We start from the raw sequence: 23632 nt of genomic DNA on the forward strand, positions 1-23632 counted from the left end.
AACGGGAACATTGTAGTTACAGTGGATCTCCCAGTGTCCATACAATAAACTAGGCCTACAAGAACCACATGGAAATGTAAATAACCCATCAGACCATACTTGTTACCAGAAACCTATGAGAATCTAAAAGGATTGGGGTATGCTATACTGCCTGTGGGATTAAATGGGAGAAAGTGAGCTCTCACTCTTTGTCTACACCTTCCTCTGTATGACAAAGACATTTCTCTCTTTCTCCCTCTTTGTTGTTTGTGGTTGACATGTTGAGTGAATGATTTTCTTCAGCGTTATACCACTCAGCGAAAAAAAAAAACTAATATCATGGCACCCTCTGTCGATCACTTGTGGTAAAGCTGTACCCGGAAGTAGTAGCCAGTAGCAGTAACTAAAGCCCTGGGATGTAGTGTACTTGGTCCCGTTGATAATCCAGCGTTATATATTATTTATGCTGTTCTAGTAGGCTACACAATTTATTTCCTTGGTCAGATTAAATATGTGCAGATTATGCTTTTATTCTGAAGGATTTTGACCGGAAGTATCGACATTGTTATGGCGGAAAGAACGTGTTGCTACCTCGTGGCTCTTTGCAAGCATAGAGTGACCTTCTTAAGATTGTTATAAGCTTCTGCAGCTCAACCGGTGGGCTTATTATATAAACACACATCAGTTTAGGACTGTGGTTTTATATAAATGCCACATCAGTGGCTAACGTTACCTTGATTGTATTTGTAACCAACTTTTTAGCTCCCTAACGCTAACATTAGCCAGCTAAGTTAACTGGTAACGTTAGTTCTCCAGCAGTAACGTTAACATCGCATGTTATTTATTCAGTATTGAAAATCGTGCTGACGTAAATCACCATGACTGTACTCAGTAGTTATTTGTGATATGTTGTTCTTTTACAGATTACTGTATGTCTGAATGTAAAAACACTCCGTATTGACAGTTTGAGTTCCTGTCTATATGTGAGCAGCCACACATACTGTATTACTCAGTTATACCGTATCTGTCACTAGTTAGAGGCAGCCCACAGATACAACATGTCCTCTCAGGGAGATGGGGATGCAGAGCAGGGCCCTGAAACAGTGGGACCATCGCCTTCTTCCTCCACTGAAACTGATGCCACCAGTGGCGACGTCATTACTGTCACCATTGGTGCAACAGTGCCCACAGGGTTCGAACACACTGCTGCAGAGGAGGTCAAGGAGAAAATTGGGGTTGACGCACGAATTAGCAAAGACCGTGGTCGTATATACTTTCCAATAACAAGTGACAAGCTTTTTCAGGTAAGCAGAGTCTTAGAGCCAGTAGTTGCCCCATTGCTCCTGGTTGTTTCTGTTTTGATGCATTATAACCGCTGTGTCATGGAGGCCAGTGGGGATATACTGATTCCTGGTTTGCTAAGTGAAAAGTGTATAAATGCTCAGAAAAAACGCACCTAAATGCTGTCTGTCTGCCTGTCTATTTATTTCCCCCACTGTAGGTCCATCTTCTGAGGTCTGTGGACAACCTGTTTGTTGTGGTCGAGGAATATGATCATTTCCATTTCAAAGAATCAAAGGTGACTAACAGACAGCTTCTGTTGTAGCTAAATAAAACATATTACTGTCAAGGTAACAATCACTGTTTTGCACAGGAGGAGACGCTGATGGAACTGCAGCAGCTTGCTTCAAAACTCCCCTGGACTAATGCACTAGAGGTCTGGAAACTAAACACCGCCCTAAAAAAGAAGAAAAGCCACCGGAAAGGAGGGAATGGCGTCAAATTAAAACCTACCAGTGAGGCCAGTGATGCAGCTGTAGCTGACACTGAGCGGCAAGAGCTGCCTCAGGCTATGGCTTCTACTGAAGGCCAGATGGAGGTAGAGAGCACACCTGACACGGAAACGTGTGCACAGGACCTCGAGGAGTCAGCAGCCATGGCCAAGCTCATCAAGTTTCGTGTGACATGCAGCAGGGCCGGTGACAAACACAGCTTTTCCTCAAATGAGGCAGCCAGAGACTTTGGTGGCGCCGTACAAGAGTTCTTCCAGTGGAAGGCAGACATGACGAAGTTTGACATCGAGGTAGGCATGCTTGTTCAGGCTGGACTGATGCAAATACCATTACACACTTCCAAAGAAACCTGGCATCTTTGGTTAAATGCACAGCTTTGTTGAGTAAGATTTCCAATGAAGATAAGCTGTTTACATTACACATTGCCAAGACACATTGAATTCAGCAGTTTGTATCAAAGGTTGGAGATAATGTGTATGTGTCTTTAAATTCAAGTGAACAGGTTTTCACACATGACAGTCTGCAGCCTTCTGCCATCTGAAATAATCTCTCACACACAATTTCACTGCTTGCTAGCAGTTGCCAGATGTGTGGAATCCAATGGCTAAAAATATGAGCTAACACTATTCTGGGTTATCTGATGTTTAAATGCATGTTTACATGAAGTAAATAGTAAGTTGTCTAATATGTCATCATTTAATCTGCTGGTTATAGTCTTAGATAATCAAACATTTGTTTAGTCTGTTAAATGTCAAAAAAAAATCCCATCACAAATTTTCAAAGCCCACAATGTTGTCAGATCTTTTGTTTTGTCCAAGAAATAGTCCCAAGCAAAAGAGTTGGCAATTAATGTTCTTTCCGCTCGACTGAATATAAAAACGTGTAAGGTTTAAACTTGATTTATAATCATGTATGTTCCTATATTGTAGGTATTATTAAACATACACAATGAAGAGATGGTGATCGGCATTGCACTCACAGAGGAGAGCCTTCACAGGAGAAACATCAGTCACTTTGGACCCACAACACTGCGATCAACCTTATGCTATGGCATGCTCAGGTAACTCCGTTTGCATTGTTTGCACCAGATGCACTCTCTGATCCTGTTGACCTTAGACTGTCAAGCTGAGAATATATTTTTTGAATTTGGTGCATGCTTACCCTGACTCAGTATATACACCTATGCAGTACCATCACACTACACTAAAACACCTTTTCTGTTGAGAGAAAGACACAAGTAGCAGCTCTGCTGACTAACATTTGTCCTGAAGATGAGCACCAAAAGGAAGAGTATGTAGCAGGTTTAATTCTGTTTTTAAACACCAGCTTCTTGAATGATTTAATAAGCCTGTCATGCACAGGGGATTATTTGTGTACCATTTCTTGGATTCTCAGTATGAATCTTTCTGTTAAGTACAGGTTGAAAATTACAGGTAATTTGTCTGCTGAAGACCAGGTTTGTCCATAGGTTCAGTTCAGTTCCTCTGATTCGGATAATATTTTGGATCCCTGTTTGAATAATTACATATATTTGTTTTTGGCACCAGCGGCATATTAGTGACAGTACAGGCCAGATTTGTGGTTGAAGCACAGAGACTTAGGCACCACACCTGAGGTCTGGGTCCAATAAGGCCACATACAGTACAAGTAGAATTACATTGAGGTTGAATTGGAGACAGTGAGAATTTCTGGCATCACTGTGTGAATACAGTGGTTTGTATAACCGAGTTATTACTTTAATAATCTATATAGAAACACTATGCGGGTACATTCTCGCCTGTCTCATTGTGAAGATGTCATTTCACTTAGCGATTTAAAGGCTGAGCGCTGTGTCAAACAAATACAAGTCATAACCATGTTACCAGTGCCAACATTATAAATAAGACTTGGATAAAGTTCAAGGAGAGGTGCCATTGTGTGTCACGTACCGTAAATTGCTGCAGGGCAATACTGGCCAGTAACTGAATCACTCTGTCTTTGTGAGAGTCATGTTCATATTCTGGCAGGTGCTAAGTGCAGTAGGGCACAGTTTCTGCAAAGGATGTTTCCTTATTCACTTTCTGATAAAAGTCAGTCTTATGGAAAAGTCTGCCTTATGGAAGCATATTGCCCATGCACATTGAGAGCCACTGTACTGGAATCAGATTCCTCATGTGCTCAACATACCTGGCTCATAAAGCTCATTCTGATTCCGACTTTAGTTTTAAGAGGGCATGACTGGACAGTAGAAATGTATGTGTCATATAAATCTGAAGGGGAAAATGTCTAATGAATTAGAGTAGCAATCATTTAAACAATTTTTTGTTGTTTGTGAGGAGAAGAATAGCAGAACTGGTGGATAATAGATAGATAATAAGTTAATATGCTTTTACAACATATTTCATCGATGTTATGTTCCTACTCCGTTGTTTGTTGACAGGCTGTGCAAACCTCAGGCATCTGACATAATACTTGATCCAATGTGTGGGACCGGAGCTATACCACTGGAGGTGAGCCCCCACCCAGTACAACAATATACAAACAATAAACAGCATGTTATTTACATGATTTGTTCATGATCTGTATACACGATCACTGGTTTATCACCTCAAACTGACAAATCTACACATTACACTGTTCCAAAATGCCTGACTGCAACAAATCTGCACACAGCTGGATCCACTCTCATGATGACACACATCAAATTCACTTCATAAATGAACTACACGCTGTAGAGTTTAAGTGCCAAATGATAGTGCTAAGTAACATGTCCTTTTTTGCGGTGAGTTTACAGTGTCCTAGCTCATTTAGGTTACTAGTCTAAAAAAAGAAAATGTGTGCATTCTCATCACTCAGCTCTTTTGGTGTGTAATCCAGTATGTTTTTTGTCACATTCCTAATTTCCTGACTCAGCAAGTGGTTTGAACCAGCAGTTTATTCTGCCTGTTGCAGTATCTCGTGCATTTCCATTCACACACCATCACATTTTGTCCTATTTGCTACAATGGGCACAACCTAAGTACTGCCACTGATAGACATCATCAAATGTGTTTTGCTGAGGGCTTTGAGGAAGCAGAGCTTATTAAGTGATTGTCTTGAGACACAGGAACAGGCTTTTGAATAATAATGAAGCACAGCCTGCTAATTGTGTAAAGGTTGTCTTCTCCAGGGGGCCATCGAATTTAACAGTTCCTTCTACATCGCTGGGGACAACAACGACATGGCAGTTAACCGCACAGTCAATAACATATGTCACATCCAGAAAAGGAGGGCAGACAAGGGCAGGTGAGAGTGAACAGTGTGACGTCTCATAAAGAGACAGTTTTAATATACAGTTTTGTGTGGTTGCTGGTCATCGTTATGTTTTATTGTTTTTTGGATCCTTTCACACAGTGCCTCTGGATTGCCCATTGACACAGTGCGCTGGGATCTGTGCAACCTACCAATAAAAACCAGCTCTGTTGACATTATCATCACTGACATGCCCTTTGGGAAGAGGTACCATCACAGTGGTTTACAGGACATGACTGACTAAGCTGATTCATTACCACACAATGTATTTTAAAATGGGAAACAGTGGTCTTCTCTTTTAGTGCGTTCATTCACCATTAAAAGTAGATATGAGATGAGCCCATATGAATTAAGACTGCATTATACGGTAATGGAAAGTACCTTGACCCCAAAGTTAAATCTCTCCTTTGTTTTCTTAAAGAATCGGCTCTAAGAAGAGAAACTGGGACCTCTATCCTTCCTGTCTGAGGGAAATGGCCCGTGTGAGCAGACCAGGCTCAGGAAAGGCTGTCCTCTTGACACAGGACAAGAAATGCTTTGCTAAGGTAACCATATTGCCCTTGTAGGTAACAGAAATGTCATTATATGACAGAATTTCATCAGGAAAATTTACCATTACATGAGAAGATCCAAATAAGTCACAGTGCAAGTTCCGTCCTGTTCCTCATAACAGCTCATGCCAACTGTCCATTTAATCCAAATGTTAATCTGGATGTTGTTGGCACACTCCCTATTAGGGATTTAACAGCTAAGTCTTCCTCGGTAGCCCACTAATCACAGAACAGCACAAAACCTTCACAAATAAACAAATGGGACATGGTCCACAACAGACCCTTAAAGCTACATTAGCCAGTACAGAGATTTCTAAGTGGGGGCAGCAGTAAGCACACCAACAACATGCTTTATTGTTACTAGCAGAATTGTTGTGCCTTGATGACAATGACGCCGAAACAACAATGCCAAGGTAATAAGAATAATAGGTATTCAAAGGCTGCGTTATTTTACACTGGGGCGGGAACAGGTAGAGGTACCTGCTCAGCAAATCACTATTGTTGTTATTTTTAACTCCTGACGGTGGCCCGGGTGCAGATGCATTACACTGTTGGCGTGCGCCACTTGTTACCGGTGGAGTAGGACAATAGACATGGTGCAATGTTCCACTCGAGAGCAATAGTATTGGTTTGTATCTCCACCCTTTTATATTCAGACATTCTACTTTAGCCACACCTCAGTGAGCTTGAAATGGCAGCGTCAAACTTAAACTAAATACATGTGTACATGCGTCATTAGTGACTGACCTGTGTGAAAGTCCTGGTGTATTAATTAAAGAAGGAAATGCTGTCTGTGTTCCAAATATCACAAATGCTTTTATTTAATCGTCATCAGTATAAACAGTAGTTAACAAGCTCCACCATTAAAAGCTGATTACATAGTATGAACCACAAGTATTACTGCCATGGTTACCTGCAGTTTAACATGCTGTACTTCGTTCCCTGATTTACAGTAAACCATTGACTGGTGTGATACTTAATGTATAGGATTTTCTGAGACTGTGCAGTAGCCTCAAAGTTTCCCCTCACAGCGCTCCAGACACATCAATATAAATATTAAATAAAGTTTCTATTGTAGGCATGCTGCCATGCCAGAATGACATTGTTGGCCTTAAGCAAGTCTAATATTTATCTTGTTGGCCTGCTAACACTGAATACAGAGCATTTAATATCAAATGAAATATACTAGAACAATGCTGTGGTATAATAACGCGTTTTGATGAGATTTGACAGTATGTTTACTAGATATCAGGCACTCTGTACCAGTAATGCTGAATTTGTTGTGATCGTGCAGTCTTAATGTTGCTGTAACAAAACTAAAACAGTTTGAAATGTGATATGTTTTTAAAGTCTCCCCACATGCTTTATCATGATAAATTGGCTTGTGAACAAGACAAGTCACTGGTGGCGATATGAAAACTTCCAACCCCAGAACAGTCATATGTCACAGAAGTTGAACTCGGCCCCAGTGACCAGTCACTGTTGGTTTTATGCGGTATGTGCTTTCCCAGATTTATTCATACTCAGATTATTCGTGATTCTAGTCTCCACCAGCTTTATTTGTCTAAGCACAAGTGTTGGTTTACGTAAAACGAATGTGTCATTCGTTTGTTTGTCATCACAAAATGTATTGCGTCCACAGGCTATCTCGAGGGTCGGAGGACTGTGGAGTAGGCTGCAAACAGTTTGGGTCAATGTTGGGGGTTTACATGCCGCAGTCTACCTCCTTAAGCGGACCCCGGCGCTGTTTAGCTAAACATCCGGGGACTTCCGTGAGTCACGAGGACCACGAGAGGGATCACGAGGAGGTCACTAAATGACTTGATGCCTATAAATGCTCCATTTATATTCATAGCTGATTTTCTTTATTTATACTATTTTTGGAGATGAACGTTTTCTCCTTAATTGATGTTCTCTTCTCCATCGCACCACACAAGTTTTATTGTCTAATCACTGCATTTGTTATTTGATTTAATGTGCTAAATGACGCCATTTTTCATGTTCGACAGCAGTTTAATAGGTAACACACACTGACTGAAGTTCTAATTTCTTATTACTGTAAAGAAACCTGCTGAGATCTACTCTGTGGAACTGTTGACATATGTTCTGGTTAATAAAAGTTTAAACAAAATGGCAGTTAATGTATTGTTATCACCCGGAGTAGAATAAGTTCTGGTTGAAAACCGTTTTAATATATGTTGAGTATTTTATATCTGAGCTGCTGCAACAGCTGCGGGAAAGAATTAGAGTATGGGGGTGTGTTTGTTTTTTATACTTGTAAGGCAGCACGTTGCTATAAAAATCACGCTTTTTATTACACATTTCGTATTTGATGTGGTGACACCAGACGGGGAGTACAGGAGGTAACATTAAACCAAAAAGGAAATATTGTGTCTAGTGACTCAAATTGAATGACAGGAATATCGCAGCGTTTACGTGAACATTTGCAGGCACCAACTTCCTTTATCCTTTTGACAAGCATGTGACGCTCCCATCACCTCCAGGGCATTTCCAAGCAGGCAAACGTGTGGGCTTACCCGTCCTTACCATAACTAATGACCTGAAACAAAATGAAAAGAGGTAAACAGTAGGTTACGTAATGTTGGTTAGTAGGGATGAACTACAGGTATCAAACTAGAGAATTATTTGTTAACCATTGAGCTGTGTTCGAGTTATGGGGAGCCATAGCCAAAACAGCCCTCCCAGACGTAAGAAAAGTTTGTAACATTTCTATTGCCACAATGAATGAGAAGTGGAATTCATAAAGCCAAAACTGTATCTACAGTAATGTCACCTGTAGCTTTAAATATGTGCGCATCTCCATGTGTTCTTGATGATTATATGGATTGGCCGTCATTTAGTTCATCTCACCAGCAACATCAGCCCAGTTGTTCACGCCATGCCAAGTTACAGCTACAAACGGGCATACTGTAAACGCAGTAGTGGAAGAAGTACTCAGATCCTTTATTTACATTAGCAGTCAGAAGTTTGGATACTCTCCCGTTCAATTCAAGGGAATATGTCAAAACCTTTGACTGCAGTGTTGAGTTTAATACCACAGTGTATAAATACTCTGTTACAAGTAAATGTCCCGCGTTCAAAAATTTAGTTGAAATTCAGTGAAAGTACAAAGTAAGAAACAAGCACGACACACGTTAAAGAGGTCGCCTAATGAACAGCATAGAGGTGCAGTCCTGCTGGAGCGGCGATGCGTGACGTCACAGTGGGTGAAGCCACATATAAACGCCATGTGGGTGCTGAGGGAAGCCAGTGATTGCGCACCGGGAAGATAAACACAAGAACACGAGATGATCTGGACCATTTTATTGCTTGTCCAAGTCATTTTGCTCTATTTCATTCTCACACAGAGATCGAGGTAAGTTCCTATTTGATTCACCTGTCGTCCATTCACATCGTCCATACTTTGTGACCAGGGACAAGAAAAGAAAGGAAACCCATTGTTTTAAAAACAGAAACTAGTTTGTTCTTGTCATCCTCTGCTTTCGCCTTTGGGCTGCATGGGTCTTAAATTCGGCATTTATTCTTCACGGTAGTAATTCTAATGCAAATTCGCGGCTGGTTTAAAATCATTTTTAGGCTACTGAGGTTATCATCATCACAACAACGTAGGTAATAACGAAAGGAGTAACCACATGTTTTTACTACAACACCCATGAAAACCCATCTGTTTTGTTATGTTAGTGCGCAGCCTTGTTTTTTCTCCAGTCCAAGGAATGTGGTTAAACTACTAGTGTTAATCTGAGAAGTGGCCCTGTGTTGGCGCCTTACTACTTTTTGTTTGCCTTTTTTATTACTACTAATAATAATAACTAAAACATGTAATGTAGGCTAATGATATGTATTTAATCTCTGTTTTTAAATTCACCAACTCCTTCATAAGGTTAAACTCATGATAAAAGCCTCATCATGTAAACACAGTATTGTGTGTACACTATAGCAGCTGGAAGACGAAATATTAATGTTATCTATTTAACTGTGGCAGACAGCAAATAATAATTGTGTATTTGAATCACTGGCTTGTTTACTGCCCAGGACTGTATGTGTGGTCCCCTTTCTTGATAATACACAAAACAGTTACACTCTGATTGTAATTTTTGTTTTAGATCCAAGAGTGATCCGCCTCTAGACAGAGGCATTATCCCATGGTTAGGCCATGCACTTGAATTTGGAAAAGATGCTTCCAAGTTCTTGAATCGAATGAAGCTGAAACATGGCAACATTTTCACAGTGAGTACAAGAAACCTAAAGATGTTATACTTTTTTCTAAACAATAACACTTCTGTGGATAGTTCAGGGTTCATTATTCTAAGGACTTAAAGTACTATAGTCCTTGTTAGTTTAGAAGTTGATCTTCACAGTGTGAAGACTGAGATTTAAGCATTTAGTTTTGTAAAATTGTACAGACTCCCTCCACTGATGATGATAATGTCATCTCTGTCAAAAATGCTAGGACAGCTACTAAATGGGGCTTGAGGTGAGATAGTTTTGTCAACTGCTGTTGCCAAAGTCAAGAAGAAACTTTACTATTCTACACATTAGATGATACTGAATGTTTTAATGTGGAATCAGAACAAAAGGGGAACATGAGAAAGCTCCATTTCCTATGTGTGATAGAGGGAAGTGTATTTTAGAGGAGACATAGAATTTTGTGCTTGTTTTCAAATTGTGAACCCTTGCTGTGCACTGATGCTCTGCAGGTGCGTGTTGCTGGACGTTACGTGACTGTGCTGCTGGATCCACACTCATATGACTCGGTTATGAATGACTCAGAGTCCCTGGACTTTACTCGCTATGCACAGGTGCTGATGGAGAGAATCTTCAAGCTGCGGCTCTCACACCGGCAGATGGCTAAAGCAAAAGCCATGATGACACTGTATGTCCTTAATACTCTGCACTCCTGACTGAAGGTGTAGCTTGTAGGTTTTCAATTTCATTTCATATAAATGTGGAAGTGAAATTTGTTTCTGAAAATCCACCAGCTCTGGTCTTATGAATGGTATGTAATGAACAGTATAGCTGTGGATGTTTTTATAGAACACACTTCCCATTTCAGGGAATCCATTTTTAGAGTTTCTTGGATTTTTCATTTGAGTTTTCCCCTTCTTTCTTTACTCATCATCTTACCACTCTACCCATAAATTTACTTCGTATAATACAAGTCACAAGAAAAGGTCATGCTTGTAGTTTCCTGGTTTTCTCCATAGGTTTGTCATGAACTCTGATCTGTTCTTCACCAAAGTCACAAATATCAACAAACATAATATTAATATATAATAATAATAATATTTTTAAGATGATAAAACATAAACAATATGTCTGTTCAATAAAGACCTAAAAGGTCATGACTGTGTTTTATCAGCTTAGAAATATTGTGTTTGATATTTGTAACTTTGGTGAAGATCAAATCACATTTCATGACCAATTTATGCAGAAAACCAGGAAATTGCAAACAGTGGAATTACTTTTTCTTGCAACTCTATGTAGGGCAACTAAGTCACCTGGTGAATTTTAATATGTGTCACTGAGTAATTGCACTGTTTTGACCACACCAGCAATTAGCATGACATAATGTACAGTGACAGTAAATTATTTCTTTTTGTGTCTCCTCTAAACTGTTGTGTCTACAGACACTTTATGGGAATGAATTTGGCTGCCCTCAACAGCACCATGAGCAGACACCTGAAAGCTTTGCTGAAAGCTGAGATGCCTCAGAACCAGAAAGACTGGAAACAGAAGGGACTGTTCGACTTCTCTTACAGCTTACTCTTTAAGTATGAAAGGCCCGACACACACTCTTAACTATGGCAAAAATAGCACACATTTGTGCCTTAAACCTTCAGTTAAACAGTTTACACGCTGGTCGACTCTGAGGTTCTGTTTGTAAATGCATCAAGAAACAAACGCAAACAAACGAGGCCACCTCTCTGGTTGAACTCATTTTGGCAGAACAGATGTTGGAGGGAACCAAGCACTGGGTCTGCCCTCTGCCATCCGCACACTTGACATACACCTTGTAGTATCCCTTTGACCTTTTGTTAATGTCCTGTATCCATTGGTTTGTCTTCCCTGTCCTGTTCATGTCTTGTCTTTTGCGTTGCATAAAAAAACTAGGATGGCAGTACCAAGTAAATCAGGTCACCCTTCCAGTTGAACATGCAACTAGTTTTGGCAGAGCAGATGTAAATCACCCTGTCAAGATGAAAGGCATCGTTGATAAACAAAGTAGAGAGCTTTTCTGGAATGTGGAACAGTATATCATGGCAGTTTTTTACTGTGACGCCACATGGCGACACCTCAGACACAAAAAAGATGCTGTGTGTTGTATGGGCCGGTGGAAAATTTTCAGTTGAAAGGGAATTAATTGCTCATGTGTTATGAAATATCGTGTGGGCTGGCAATTATTTTATCAAAACAAAAAAAAAGGTTGTCAATCATAAACCACAGGGTCTCGCACATGCCCTCACTTTTTGCCTGTGCTCTTTTTTTTTTGCAGGGCAGGGTACCTGACACTGTTTGGAGGAGAGAAGAACAACAACAGCAGTGCAGATCTCTCAAGTGTCTATGAGGATTACAAAAAGTTTGATGGTCTCTTAACCAAAATAGCAAGGGGCACACTAAAGTCAGGTACTGACACAGGAACCACCAGTCAGCTGAGGGACTGTATACTGACCCAAAGGCTGTCTAGATCAAAAACTTTCTGGGACTTAAGTCAGACAGATAGTTCCTTTATTTGTCATTGTCTCCAGTACAACAAAATTTTGTGGTAACTCCCAGACGGGTAGGAAAGAAACGTAAAACATTCAGCAATAATGACACGTACAAGTAATATTCCTCATATACTGACAAAGTATCTGCAGTTGTCTGAAGGCACTACTGTCTCTGAAAATGTCACTTGCAAATCAGGTGGAAATAGAGATCATCAGCATTACAAGCAGTGAGTCAGGAAAAGGTGTGACATTTGCCCTCAATTTGCATTTAGTCACTGTGTGTCAGCTAATGTGGTTTGACATCGTCAATCAGCACCTTTGTTTTGCGGTTGCTATGGAGAGTTTCACTTACCCACTTACACAAGGCTTTGTGTTTTTGAAGGCACCTTCTTTCCGCCAGGCCATGTTTCTCCTTATACTGGATAGTGTTAATAGTTGTTCAGGAGAGTCAGCTAGTTGCAATTTTACTGCACAACTCCTCCAATTGTGCCAGTCATACTTGAAATATTGTTCTTCTACCACTTCATGTACACAATATCAGTTTATAAACCTGGCAGTTCATTCAAGACATTCACATTAAGTTTACCTGTTTGTATTTTGCCTGTGACTCACTCACTCACTCACTCACTTTGTGATGTTTATGTTTACATGGCAGACGAGAAGAGGACAGCCCAGAGCATTCGAGACAAACTGTGGGAGGCTTTGGCTCCAGCAGGTCTGACTGAAGACGCAGGGTCAAGCCTCTGGCTTCACGCTTACAGGTGTCTCCTACAGGAGGAAGGGGCTGATGAGGAGACACAGACGAAGGCACTACTGATGCAACTCTGGGCTACACAGGTGAGTCAGATGTCAGAACAAAGGTGCGATCACATCTACAGATTAGGCAGATTACCTTTGTAGTCAGACAACCTCGCTGCCACTATATCTCTGTGGGGTTGTTTTTGTCGCACATGACCCGAAGACTTGAACTCAAAGAGGCCATGGGTAAAACCCATTTCCCGTATTTGATTGCTCTTTGCTCGACCCAGACATCTGTCATCTTGAAGGACTGGAGCTTGGAGGGTTTTGAGGAGACATGTTAATGGAATTCTTTAGGGACCGATGCCCCTTTATCAAAAATCAGTTGATGGTTGGACACTTCAGATGAAGGGCCAGAGGAAAGGTCCTTTCCTCAATTCCTTTCCTTTTTACATTTTCTCCTTGCCTATTTTCCTCATAGCTTTCGTAGGCGGGTCTAAAAAAAACAAGGAAAAGACACAAGTGAGGGAAACGTAGGGACAATTTAAGGAAGTGAGACTGACCTCAAAGTAGATACAAAGAGGTGCAGTATTCATGTTGGGCACATGAGTGTGCTGTTCACCTTAGCTTTCACAGCAGTTAGTCTGCCTTTGAGTGGACTAGCCATGACAGGACTTCGGTAACATGAAGTAGGATTGCAAATATCAGTGGCGAGACAGTGTTTTTAATGGTGTCAGGCTTCACATGGATGAAGGCTGCTATGGCACTTTTTGCATCAAAATAAAATATATGGCAACTTTACTGATAGTTTTCTCTGTCACTACAGTACAGCATTTAAAATATTTCTCTTGAAAAATCTAAGTATGAGAATTATATAATTAGTCAAAATCCTTTAAATTGGTTTGATTTTTAAAGCTTAGTTATGGAGCAGTGTCCACATACTTACCTAAATTCTTCCCACCTTAAAAATTCTTCAAAAAACCCAATAAAATAATTTATTTTTACATTTTCGAGGCAAAAATTAGGCTATTGCCTACTGTATATTAGTTTTGGTCTTGAATTGAACTCGAGTTGGTCTTGAGGTTACAAAGACCAAAGGTCTGATTATTCACTAGCAGCCACAAAGGTAAACTCAAAATGTGAGATAACTATATAGCTGAATGTTGAGTGTGGTGGAATTTCTGATTAAAGGTGCATTCACTAAAGCATTGTCTGAGAAGCCAAGTGAAAATGGGACAAAATGTGGTGGCTCTCTGCTATACTACCACTCTACTACCTACAGCCCTTCTGTTGTTATTCCAGCTTCTCTGCCCAGTGTTGTTAAGACGTTGTCCATAAATTAGCCACCCAGTGACGGTTATAAGAACCATTTTTTTAACCACAAATTTCAAACAGCCAGCCATCGGCCTGACGCCATTGGGTGTCAGACCGAAGAGGTGGTGTTCGTATATGCAGAGCGAGTGAGACGAAGAACAAAAACCATGGTTAAACATCAGTTTGGCTTTTTGAGATGGAAAAAATTAAAAGCAGCCAAAGGACTCAAATTTGATTCAGATGCTGTGTTCTTTCTTCTCTGGGTTTGCAGCTAAAGCTAACATTTGTTTTGATAATATTAAGGACCTGGTAGTTCAAGCTATGTCTAGCGTAGTGCTTTGTGTCACATTAGCAATAACCAGAGTGTTCTACTGGACTGACAAGATTAGCCTGTTAGTCAACTAATGCCTGGTTCAGACTACACAATTGATGTGATGGTCACTATGTCAGATTACACAGTTATTAGTGGTGGGTATTGAACTTTGATATTTTTATGTCATTGATCAAATTACTTCATCATTTGACTGGACTCAGTTTAGACTCGTACAGTCTTGCCTTATATTCCTACAGTTTCATCAGAGGTGTTAATCAGACATTTATTTCAGCATTAGCCATATCCTGCAGCCTGCTTACTCATCCTTTTTTGCACTTGTCACTGGTTTATTTCCATGTGATTTACACGTTTTGAGTCATAGCTTTAGTTGTCTCTGACTCATATGTTCAGTTCACCTAAAACTTTACTTTAGTGAGAGAAATTAGCATGTTTTTTGCATGATGTACTTGAACTTACAGAAGACTTGTTAGAGAAGGTTCATGCTGTATTGTAACCACAATCAGTGTATATATGTATTCTAGGCTGCATCTACTAAAAGTCTGGGTAATGTCGTGTCATTGTGATGCTCCTTTTAGTGGATACACAGCTTCTTTCATCAGCAGTGTTTATGTTCTGTAAAGTCATCTTTAATCACACTTTGTAGCGTATTTGTGTTTCTGTGGCGTCCACTACGTTATACTATTTTCTACTCTTGGCAGACAGTGCTGTGGCTTGCCATAGAATAAAATAGCTTCAACAACCCACCCTCACACACAGGCAGATGGCAGGGGATGTCAGGTTTCCAATGGTTTCCCTTTTTAAGTAAACCATTAGCACGCTGTGCTTTGCCAGTAGTGAGACTATCCAGAGCACAACTCTCCTCATCCCAGACACATGAAAGGAAGCTGTTATTTTTCAGCATGTCAGCACTGGTGATTCATTAGGGTCTTTGATTGAATTGAGCTTAATTTTATTTGAAACGTGTGCTTTGTTGCAGCGCTAGCAAAAGATCAACATGTGATGTTTTTATTTGTCTGTACCAAATAACCACCTGCGCCCTCACTATGCAACGCCAGGAGCGTGAGAGACAGACTTATCATAGTGCTCATCCGAGTCTTTGCTTGTTTCCAGGGTAATGTTGGTCCTGCTGCATTTTGGCTTTTGGGCTACTTGTTGACAAATCCTCCAGCTCTGACAGCGGTGAAGAGGGAGTTCAGCTGGATCTCGCAGGAGGCTCCTTTCATGGACAGAGCTGTGAAAACTCCTGTGTTTGGTGAGGGCTTTATCCCAGCGTGTGTGTGAACAGAAGAACATTTAGTGGTAGTAGGTTGATGTGTGTCAGTAAAATTACATGCAAACCATAGTTTGAATTCACCCTTTAATTCTTTTTGCAGAACCAAGTATAGTATTGTACAGTACTAATGTACATATATAGTGCACAAAATGACAAATTTGTTACAACTAATTTCATTCTTGACAGAGTACAGCTTAGAGAAATGTTGGAGTAATACACCCAAAAGCAAACTAGGCATAATGTCAAATAAATTAACTAGAGTACCTATAAAAAGCCTTAAAACTAAAGAAAACTCTGTAGAAATATTTGTGAGGAAAAAAAAATGCTGCTGCTCTTTCGCCGTTATTACCACCCTTTATTTCTGCACCTTTCCAGACAGTGCCTTGGAAGAGACACTGAGACTCACTGCTGCCCCCTTCATCACAAGAGAGGTTGTGCAGGAAAAGAAACTCCACATGGCAGATGGCCAAGAGTACCTGCTCAGAAAAGGAGACAGAGTGTGCTTGTTTCCCTTCAACAGCCCTCAAATGGACCCGGAGATTTACCAAGAGCCGCAGGTTTGTTGTCTTGTTTTGTTAAAGTAATAGTTTTCCTGTTCCCAAACTCTCCACTCCATTAAAACCTTCCTGTGTTGCCAACAAGAATAGTAGTAATTATCTTTGGGACTAGCTGGAGGCAGACTTAAGAGAAATTAGCACCTGTAGCTGTTTATGTAAGGTGGAACCAACACCTGCACAGAGCTGACCTTGTCTTGCCCAGTGAGAGGTCCAACCCAGAGCTGTGGACCAATGAGAGATTAGCCAAGCACGGGAAAAGAAACGCTTCTGATACGTGTGGAAAGGATGTTGCAAGGCTGCTTTAAAAAAAATCTGTTCACCAGAAATTCTACAAGCAAACAACACTGTTATTTTTGTAGACATTAGGGTTGTGTATCTCTCCTCACAATATTTGATACACATCTCAGGACGTGGTCCACGATTAGATACAAAAACAATACAGCAGAATTTGTAATAATATGATACAGTGTGATTCAGAATGATTTCAGTTTGATTCAGCAGATATTCAATTGTAATTTAGCTTTTATTTGAAAGACTACATGCATTAAAGCATCTGTTTAGAGTATAAAATTAAAAAGAGTCGGCATTTCCTCAAAGCTCTGTTGTATTTCAAGCAGCAAAAGCCAAATAGACAGAACATGTTTGCTCTTTTTAACAATAGTAAACAACGAGCACTGGTGAACAGTAAAACTCCAGCTGCTGTTTCACCTTATCATACAGAGCTGGAATGCATTTTTGACTTCAATCTTGCTGACCTGTCTGTGTGTGCCTCAGCGTCAGAATCACTGTCATTGGTCCAAATCTCAGATTTTCAACAACACAGGTGCATCCTTGTAAATGAAATAGCTTCAGTTATTGACTTCAACCCAAGTGGAATTATCAGGTGATGTAGCTCCTAACAACTGTGGCATTGTTACTTTCCTCAAACAGCAAACTGTGCTGTTTCCATCAGTTCAACAATACGTCACCTTTGTAATGTTGATACTAGCAAGGTTCATGTTTCTCCCGGTACACTCGACACAAGCGCTGCATGTTCTGCACTCTGAAAGTGGTTGCTAACACTATTGTTAGCACTGTCTGCTCCTATCTGTACTGTTCCCGGCATTTTATTCAGGACCTGCATCTTTAAGAAGTAGGCATGATATTGAACACTGGCAGGAGATGGTGCGTCACACATATGCATACACACACAGGAAAGGCACACACTAGGGCAAAGCAAATTTTTAAACACATTTTGTTCAAATCTGTGGTTTTCACCCGATGCAGCTGTAAATATGACTTTTCTATAGCTTTTTTGATTCATAATGGTTTGTATGGGCGGCATGATGGAACAGTGGTTAGCACTGTCGCACCACAGGAAGAAGGGTCTGGGTATGAGCACCTGCTGATCTGTTTGCATGTCCTCTCTGTGCCTGATTGGTTTTTCTCCAGGTACTTTGCCTTCCTCCCACAGTCCAAAGACATGCAGCTTAGGTCTGTCTCTAAATGTCAGTCCTGTAATAGACTGGTGACCTGACCAGGGTGTACCCCGCCCAATGTCAGGATACGCGGTATAGATAATGGATGGATGGGTTTATCTTTATACCCCCTATTAGATCTGCCATTTCTCATTGCTTGCATCTAATGTCTGCTAAAAATGTTTCCTTTTTAGAAATATAAGTATGACCGCTTCCTGAATGAAGACGGCTCAGTGAAGAAAGATTTTTATAAAGCAGGGAGGTGCCTGAAATATTACACCATGCCATGGGGTGCAGGGACCAATGGTTGTGTGGGAAAGCAGTTTGCTATCAATACCATCAAACAGTAAGTGTCCTAGAATTAGTGCACCATATAACCTAATGATTGACCTCAAAATGTCAAGGATTTAATTAATTTTTATTTCAGCTTGTCCTAATTTTGTGTTTCATCTGTGTTTACTCGTGAGGTTTGCTTACATGGTGTTGACTAACTACGATTTGGAGCTGTGTGACCTAAATGCTCAGATGCCGGAGGTGAATCCAAGTCATTATGGATTTGGGATGCTACAGCCAAAGGGGGACTTGCTTGTCCGATATAAACCAAAGAATACACACTAGGAGTTCAAAAACAAGCAAAGCACATGTGTTTTCTGCACATTTCAACTCATACATGTTGATGACGCTGTCACTTTGTACCATTGTTTTTTATATTTGTATTATACAGTATATAATTATTTTGTTATTTAACAATACATAATACATTGTATATAATATGTTAATGTTTTTGAGACAGTGATTTGTTCAAGTCAATTATTGCCACATGCTGTAATTATTAAATTGTGAGTAAAACAAAAAAAAGTCATTGAAATATGACTAGGGCCTTGAACATGTCATTTTTGGGGGGATCTGTACAACGCTGAGGGCTAGAATATGGTTTTGTGTGTTAAACGCAGAGCCTGAGCATAATGAGGGGACTGCCTGTACTGTAAACAGAGCCGGCCACACATCTGTCACACTGACACATGCCTGCTGTTTGCAGAGTGAAGCTGAGTGGAAAGTTTAGATTTATATGTTGTGTAAAAAGCAGCTGGTCCAAGGTGGATCCACCATAAATTGTAAGGAACTCTGCAGGTTTTTGAAGGAACAACTTAAACCTACTTCTACTCACATTTAGCATATCTATTAAATTTGAGCAGTGGTGTTTTGGTTTGGTTTGGCATCAGTTTAATTGTGTCTCCAAAGCGTTAAGTCCTGTTGTGTGGCTTAATGAATAACTTTTACATTGAACCTGACTGTGTCATGCAACCAAGCCTCTCAGATTGTCTCTGCTTGACTGAATAATGTTCTATTATTGTGGTGCATTTTGAGGCCTTACTTCCAAAATGATCTATAATAATACTCCTGAACAGTTTAGCCATGATGTCTATAAGATTATAGTAACTTCGTAAAAAATAACTAAGCTTTTAATCCAATTATGTCCAAGGACGAGGATACCTAGTGTAAAACATCGTTTGGTCACCTACAACAATGTGGATCCACTGAGCTGTGGCTCGCTGGCTGTGTAAGGGTTAATATCACACAGGCTGCGCCGCTGGAGGAGTCTCAATGAAATCAGCCTCTGCAGAATCCCGTTCACAGTCACAGGCGCCGGAAAGCGTCACACACACTATGAACAGGTAGAAGGGAGGTGCAGAGCGCTTCCCCAGCTACTCTCAAGAGTCTACTTGTTGATTCGGCCCATGTGGGAGAGGACAGGGGAGACTGGACATAGTGATGTCTGTTTAAAACTGTTATATTTTTCAGTATGTCGGTACGTAGTCCATGATGCCTCCACCAGCTCCAAGCAGAGCGCCGGAGATCTGGACGGACATAAGTTTAAACGCATTTACTCTTGAAATGTTGCGAGTGCGCGTCCAAGAGGTGAACCGGGATATATGGAAGACTGGTATGTATCATATTTCTTGACTGTGTTCTAATATATTTTAGTTTCGGATTTCATTTTAATCGGCTATAAGGCTCCGTAGCCTACTTGGTTTGCGCGCTATATTATGCGCCTAGCCTATATGGCGCATCGTACAATATTACTGGCGTGATTGACAGATCGTGTAGACATTTGTTTACAGTAAATATATACTTCTGTGGCATAACTTAGTTAGAAATAATAATTTTGCCATGTTCGCTGCAGCTAAAATTAACTTTATATATCATTATAATCGCTGTTCTTTAAAAGGAAAAATAATTCTCTAATGGGCGGGCAACACTACCAAGAACTTGAAAGTTAGTCTGCAGGCTGGTATTTGAGGATGATATAATGTGTTCTGGGGTCTTAAACAAAGTTGATAATCGCTGTTAGTCCAGCTAAGATCCCTCTAATGAACACTTTGGCAGAACATTCGTATTCGCGATTGATCGCTGTCCCAGGAGACGTTTCAGCACCAGAGTTCGTGGACAGCGACAGACGCAGGTCTGTAGTGATAGACGGGCGTTTCAGCACCGGACAGCGCATCCATCTGGTTCTCTGATGAGTGGGTAAACTCTCTGACATAGGACAACGGCAGCGACTGTTCAACTTCATCTCAATGTCTTTGTTCATTCACTGCAGCCACAGGAAAGGATGACGGACCCTGAGGTGGTCACCAACAGGACTATGTCTTCTTAATCTGCCAGACTCCATCGTCCAGTCTTTTCAAGCGACTGAGTGACTTGAGTGAAGATGATCAAAGCAAGTTCTCAGTCGGCCAGCACTCTGCCGCCAGATACGATGGACATCATCCGGAGCAAGAACCACTGCAGCCGAGTGAGACTCAACGTCGGGGGCCTTCTCCATGAAGTCCTGTGGAGGACGTTAGACAGGCTGCCCCGCACAAGACTGGGCAAACTGAGAGACTGCAACACCCATGACTCTATCATGGAGATATGTGACGACTACAGCTTGGACAGCAATGAGTACTTTTTTGACAGGCACCCCGGCGCCTTCACCTCCATCCTGAACTTCTACCGCACTGGGAAGTTGCACATGATGGAGGAAATGTGCGCCCTGTCTTTTAGTCAAGAGCTGGACTTCTGGGGCATCGATGAGATCTACCTGGAGTCCTGCTGCCAGGCCAGGTATCACCAGAAAAAGGAGCAAATGAACGAAGAGCTCAAAAGAGAAGCCGAGAACCAGAGGGAGAGGGAAGGAGACGAGTTTTCCACCACATGTTGTTCCGATAAGAGGAAGAAACTCTGGGACCTCCTGGAGAAGCCAAGCTCATCATTTGCTGCTAAGGTAATGTCCAACTCAATATTTCGTTATTGCCACACTGCCTGGGCAGATCAAGTGAAAGTAATTGGTTCACTTAGCCTTGAGAGAGGGCAACATTGTCCAACAGCCCTGTATTACATGCTCTAAATAATGATTTCTGTATCAAGAAGTTGAAGGAAGGTTTGCTGCTGTTCATGGAGTTGTAATGAATACAATTTCAATTTAGAATAGTTAGAAATGAAAACAAAGAAGGACAAGAATTTCTTTTTAGCATCCAGATAGTATAAACCACTCTTCGAGACTGGTATGAGCTGATGTCTGACCTTCTTTTAACCTGCTTTTAATCTGTCACTTTCAGCAGCTGGAGTGCTGGAGGGAGAGGGAATATGAGAGAGAAAGAGAGAGAGAGAGAGAGATGATGTTGAACTTAAATGAATGTCAGAGCTTTCTGTTTTGCTTATTCATCAACTTGTATTGAAAAGCATTGCTTTAGAAACTAATTTTGTTGCACTGCTTAGATAATCAATCTCCAGGTGTTCTTTGTTGAGAAGAAAAGAATAGGGGGCAGGAGTCCATTAAAACCGTTTTTGTTGTTACATTTTTAGATGAATACATCCTTCATTGTCTCTGTTTATTGCTTTCAGTTCCCAAGCCAGTGTTGTCTGCAGGTAAATCTCTTGTATAATTATTGGCTGTTAGTTTATTATACTGGCAACACCTCGGAGAATGAAAATAGTGACACTTATCACTGTCGAGCCTACTGAAACAATTTTTAGACCCTCTTATAACCCCCTGCAGTCACTTCTTCTTGTGTTCACCGCCCACCCCTACCTCATTTCCAGTCTAGTATTCAATCATCTAACTCATTAAAAGAACAAGGATACTTCACTTTGCTGGATCAATAGGTAAAATAATGTTAACAGCATTTTAAGTGAACTAATTTTGCAAAAGAGTGACTGGGTCAATACTCAGTTAAAATGTCGAATAATTACCCATTTTCATTTTAACAATACAACAGCTGTTTGAAGCTTCGCCATTTTAAGAGTTATTCTCCTTTTCAATCACTTTATATTTACCAGGAAGAGTAGAAAGAAAAGTTCCACAAATTTTATGCCAAGCTTTTAATTTTTCAGGCCTTCAAGTGATATTTTCACCATCTGTTATTGGTGCATCACAAATCAAAATGCCTTAAGAAGTCACGTTTGTGTGCACAGACTAATGTCAAGAAGACATGAGGCCTTCTCTGGAATAATACGTTATACAAAGTATTTTAGAAACAAAATATACTATTGTCGAATCATCACTCAGCAAAAGTTCAAACACCTCCTTGACCAGGAGTTCCTGCATAATTTATTCAGCTCATCTATTCAAAGACCCTGCTCCATTCCTGACATTGAATCTCTTAATTATTTTTTTTAAATATTCAATTCCAATAGGCTTAAATGGCATGTCCCATTTAAGTGGATGTTCCTGCATCCTCCCTTGAGATTATTTGAAACCATTAACCACAGACAAAGCAACATCTAAGAGCAGGTCCTTTGGTATTCATGTTGACTGCCAGACCTTCCAAACCAATTTCAATTCAGTTCAATTCAATTTATTTGTATAGCATCAATTCACAACAACAAACATCTCAGGGCACTTTCCACAGTAAGGTCTAGACCCTACACTATTATAAGGAAAACCCAATAAATCCCTCTTGAACAAGCCCAACAGAAACAGACCCCGGCTCCTGGTGGGCGGTCTTCTGCCTCAACTGATTGAAGTGAGTGGATAGAGGAGAGGGAAAAGAAGAAAAGCATCAGGACATAACAAAAACAAAACAGCAAACACACAAACACAGGTTAATGTAACCAGAGACTGTTCATCAGCTCCAGAGCCAGGGATACCTGTAGAAAGGATCAGGGACAGAGCGAGGACCAGAGCATTAGATTAACAAGAAATCAAAATCTGGCCTTTACCACTTCTTAAAAACTGTAATGCTGAACTGCTTTCACTGATCAGCTATGAACTCATTCCCATCTCCAAGAAAATTATTCTCATTTAAGTGGTATACCTCAGTCGCTGCTTAGAAAAGTCCAGCTGGTCCAAAATGCAGCAGCTCGGCTTCTGTCCAACACTCCCAGGCTTGCCCACATTACTCCGGTTCTCCACACTTTACACTGGCTGCCTGTACATTTTAGGATCATGTTTAAGACTCTTTTATTTGTGTTTAAAGCCTTACACGGCCTTGCCCCACCTTACTTGGCAGATCTTTTATCTGTTTATGTCCCGTGCAGAGCCTTGCGCGCCTCGGAAAACGTATCCCTAGTGGTCCCACGGTCCCGATCCATAAATTGGGGGGACCGTGCATTTGCCGTTTATGGCCCTTGACTGTGGAACTCACTACCGCTA

At 40.7% G+C, this 23632-nt stretch overlaps 3 protein-coding genes across 3 annotated transcripts in view; all 3 read left to right on the forward strand.

Annotated features, from left to right (window-relative positions):
- The first annotated feature begins 373 nt into the window (after window positions 1-373).
- On the forward strand, window positions 374-7724 carry thumpd3 (THUMP domain containing 3). The gene is made up of 10 exons (XM_020607842.1): window positions 374-636; window positions 1014-1283; window positions 1481-1558; window positions 1634-2062; window positions 2702-2832; window positions 4192-4261; window positions 4921-5036; window positions 5145-5249; window positions 5464-5587; window positions 7236-7724. Exons 2-10 carry the CDS (start codon window positions 1038-1040, stop codon window positions 7347-7349), a joined length of 1413 nt encoding a protein of 470 aa, XP_020463498.1. The 5' UTR covers window positions 374-636; window positions 1014-1037; the 3' UTR covers window positions 7350-7724.
- A 98-nt stretch (window positions 7725-7822) lies between these two features.
- Window positions 7823-18721, forward strand: LOC109964506 (prostaglandin I2 (prostacyclin) synthase). The gene is made up of 10 exons (XM_020607841.1): window positions 7823-8969; window positions 9718-9841; window positions 10312-10487; window positions 11242-11385; window positions 12108-12238; window positions 12977-13158; window positions 15818-15959; window positions 16356-16537; window positions 18189-18340; window positions 18462-18721. The coding sequence occupies exons 1-10, from the start codon at window positions 8902-8904 to the stop codon at window positions 18610-18612; spliced, it is 1452 nt and encodes a 483-aa protein (XP_020463497.1). The 5' UTR covers window positions 7823-8901; the 3' UTR covers window positions 18613-18721.
- Window positions 18722-19646: 925 nt separating this feature from the next.
- Window positions 19647-23632, forward strand: part of LOC109964530 (potassium voltage-gated channel subfamily B member 1-like) — a 40397-nt gene continuing 36411 nt past the window's right edge. Inside the window, exons 1-2 of the mRNA XM_020607901.1 lie at window positions 19647-19939; window positions 20597-21262. Coding sequence (XP_020463557.1) covers window positions 20708-21262 — 555 coding nt within the window. The 5' untranslated portion in view covers window positions 19647-19939; window positions 20597-20707. The remainder of the gene's footprint in view (window positions 19940-20596; window positions 21263-23632) is intronic.

This window comes from Monopterus albus, unplaced genomic scaffold (genome assembly GCF_001952655.1).
Source record: "Monopterus albus unplaced genomic scaffold, M_albus_1.0 scaffold89.1, whole genome shotgun sequence".
NCBI lineage: Eukaryota > Metazoa > Chordata > Actinopteri > Synbranchiformes > Synbranchidae > Monopterus > Monopterus albus.

Excerpts from the sequence above, each read along its gene's own strand:
- thumpd3 (XM_020607842.1), top strand. The coding sequence starts at position 1,038 with ATGTCCTCTCAGGGAGATGGGGATGCAGAGCAGGGCCCTGAAACAGTG. Across the intron at positions 5,037-5,144 it reads AGGAGGGCAGACAAGGGCAG|TGCCTCTGGATTGCCCATTG; the intron begins GTGAGAGTGAAC and ends CCTTTCACACAG. Across the intron at positions 5,250-5,463 it reads GACATGCCCTTTGGGAAGAG|AATCGGCTCTAAGAAGAGAA; the intron begins GTACCATCACAG and ends GTTTTCTTAAAG.
- LOC109964506 (XM_020607841.1), top strand. The coding sequence starts at position 8,902 with ATGATCTGGACCATTTTATTGCTTGTCCAAGTCATTTTGCTCTATTTC. Across the intron at positions 12,239-12,976 it reads AAGGGGCACACTAAAGTCAG|ACGAGAAGAGGACAGCCCAG; the intron begins GTACTGACACAG and ends TTTACATGGCAG. Across the intron at positions 18,341-18,461 it reads GCTATCAATACCATCAAACA|GTTTGCTTACATGGTGTTGA; the intron begins GTAAGTGTCCTA and ends TTTACTCGTGAG.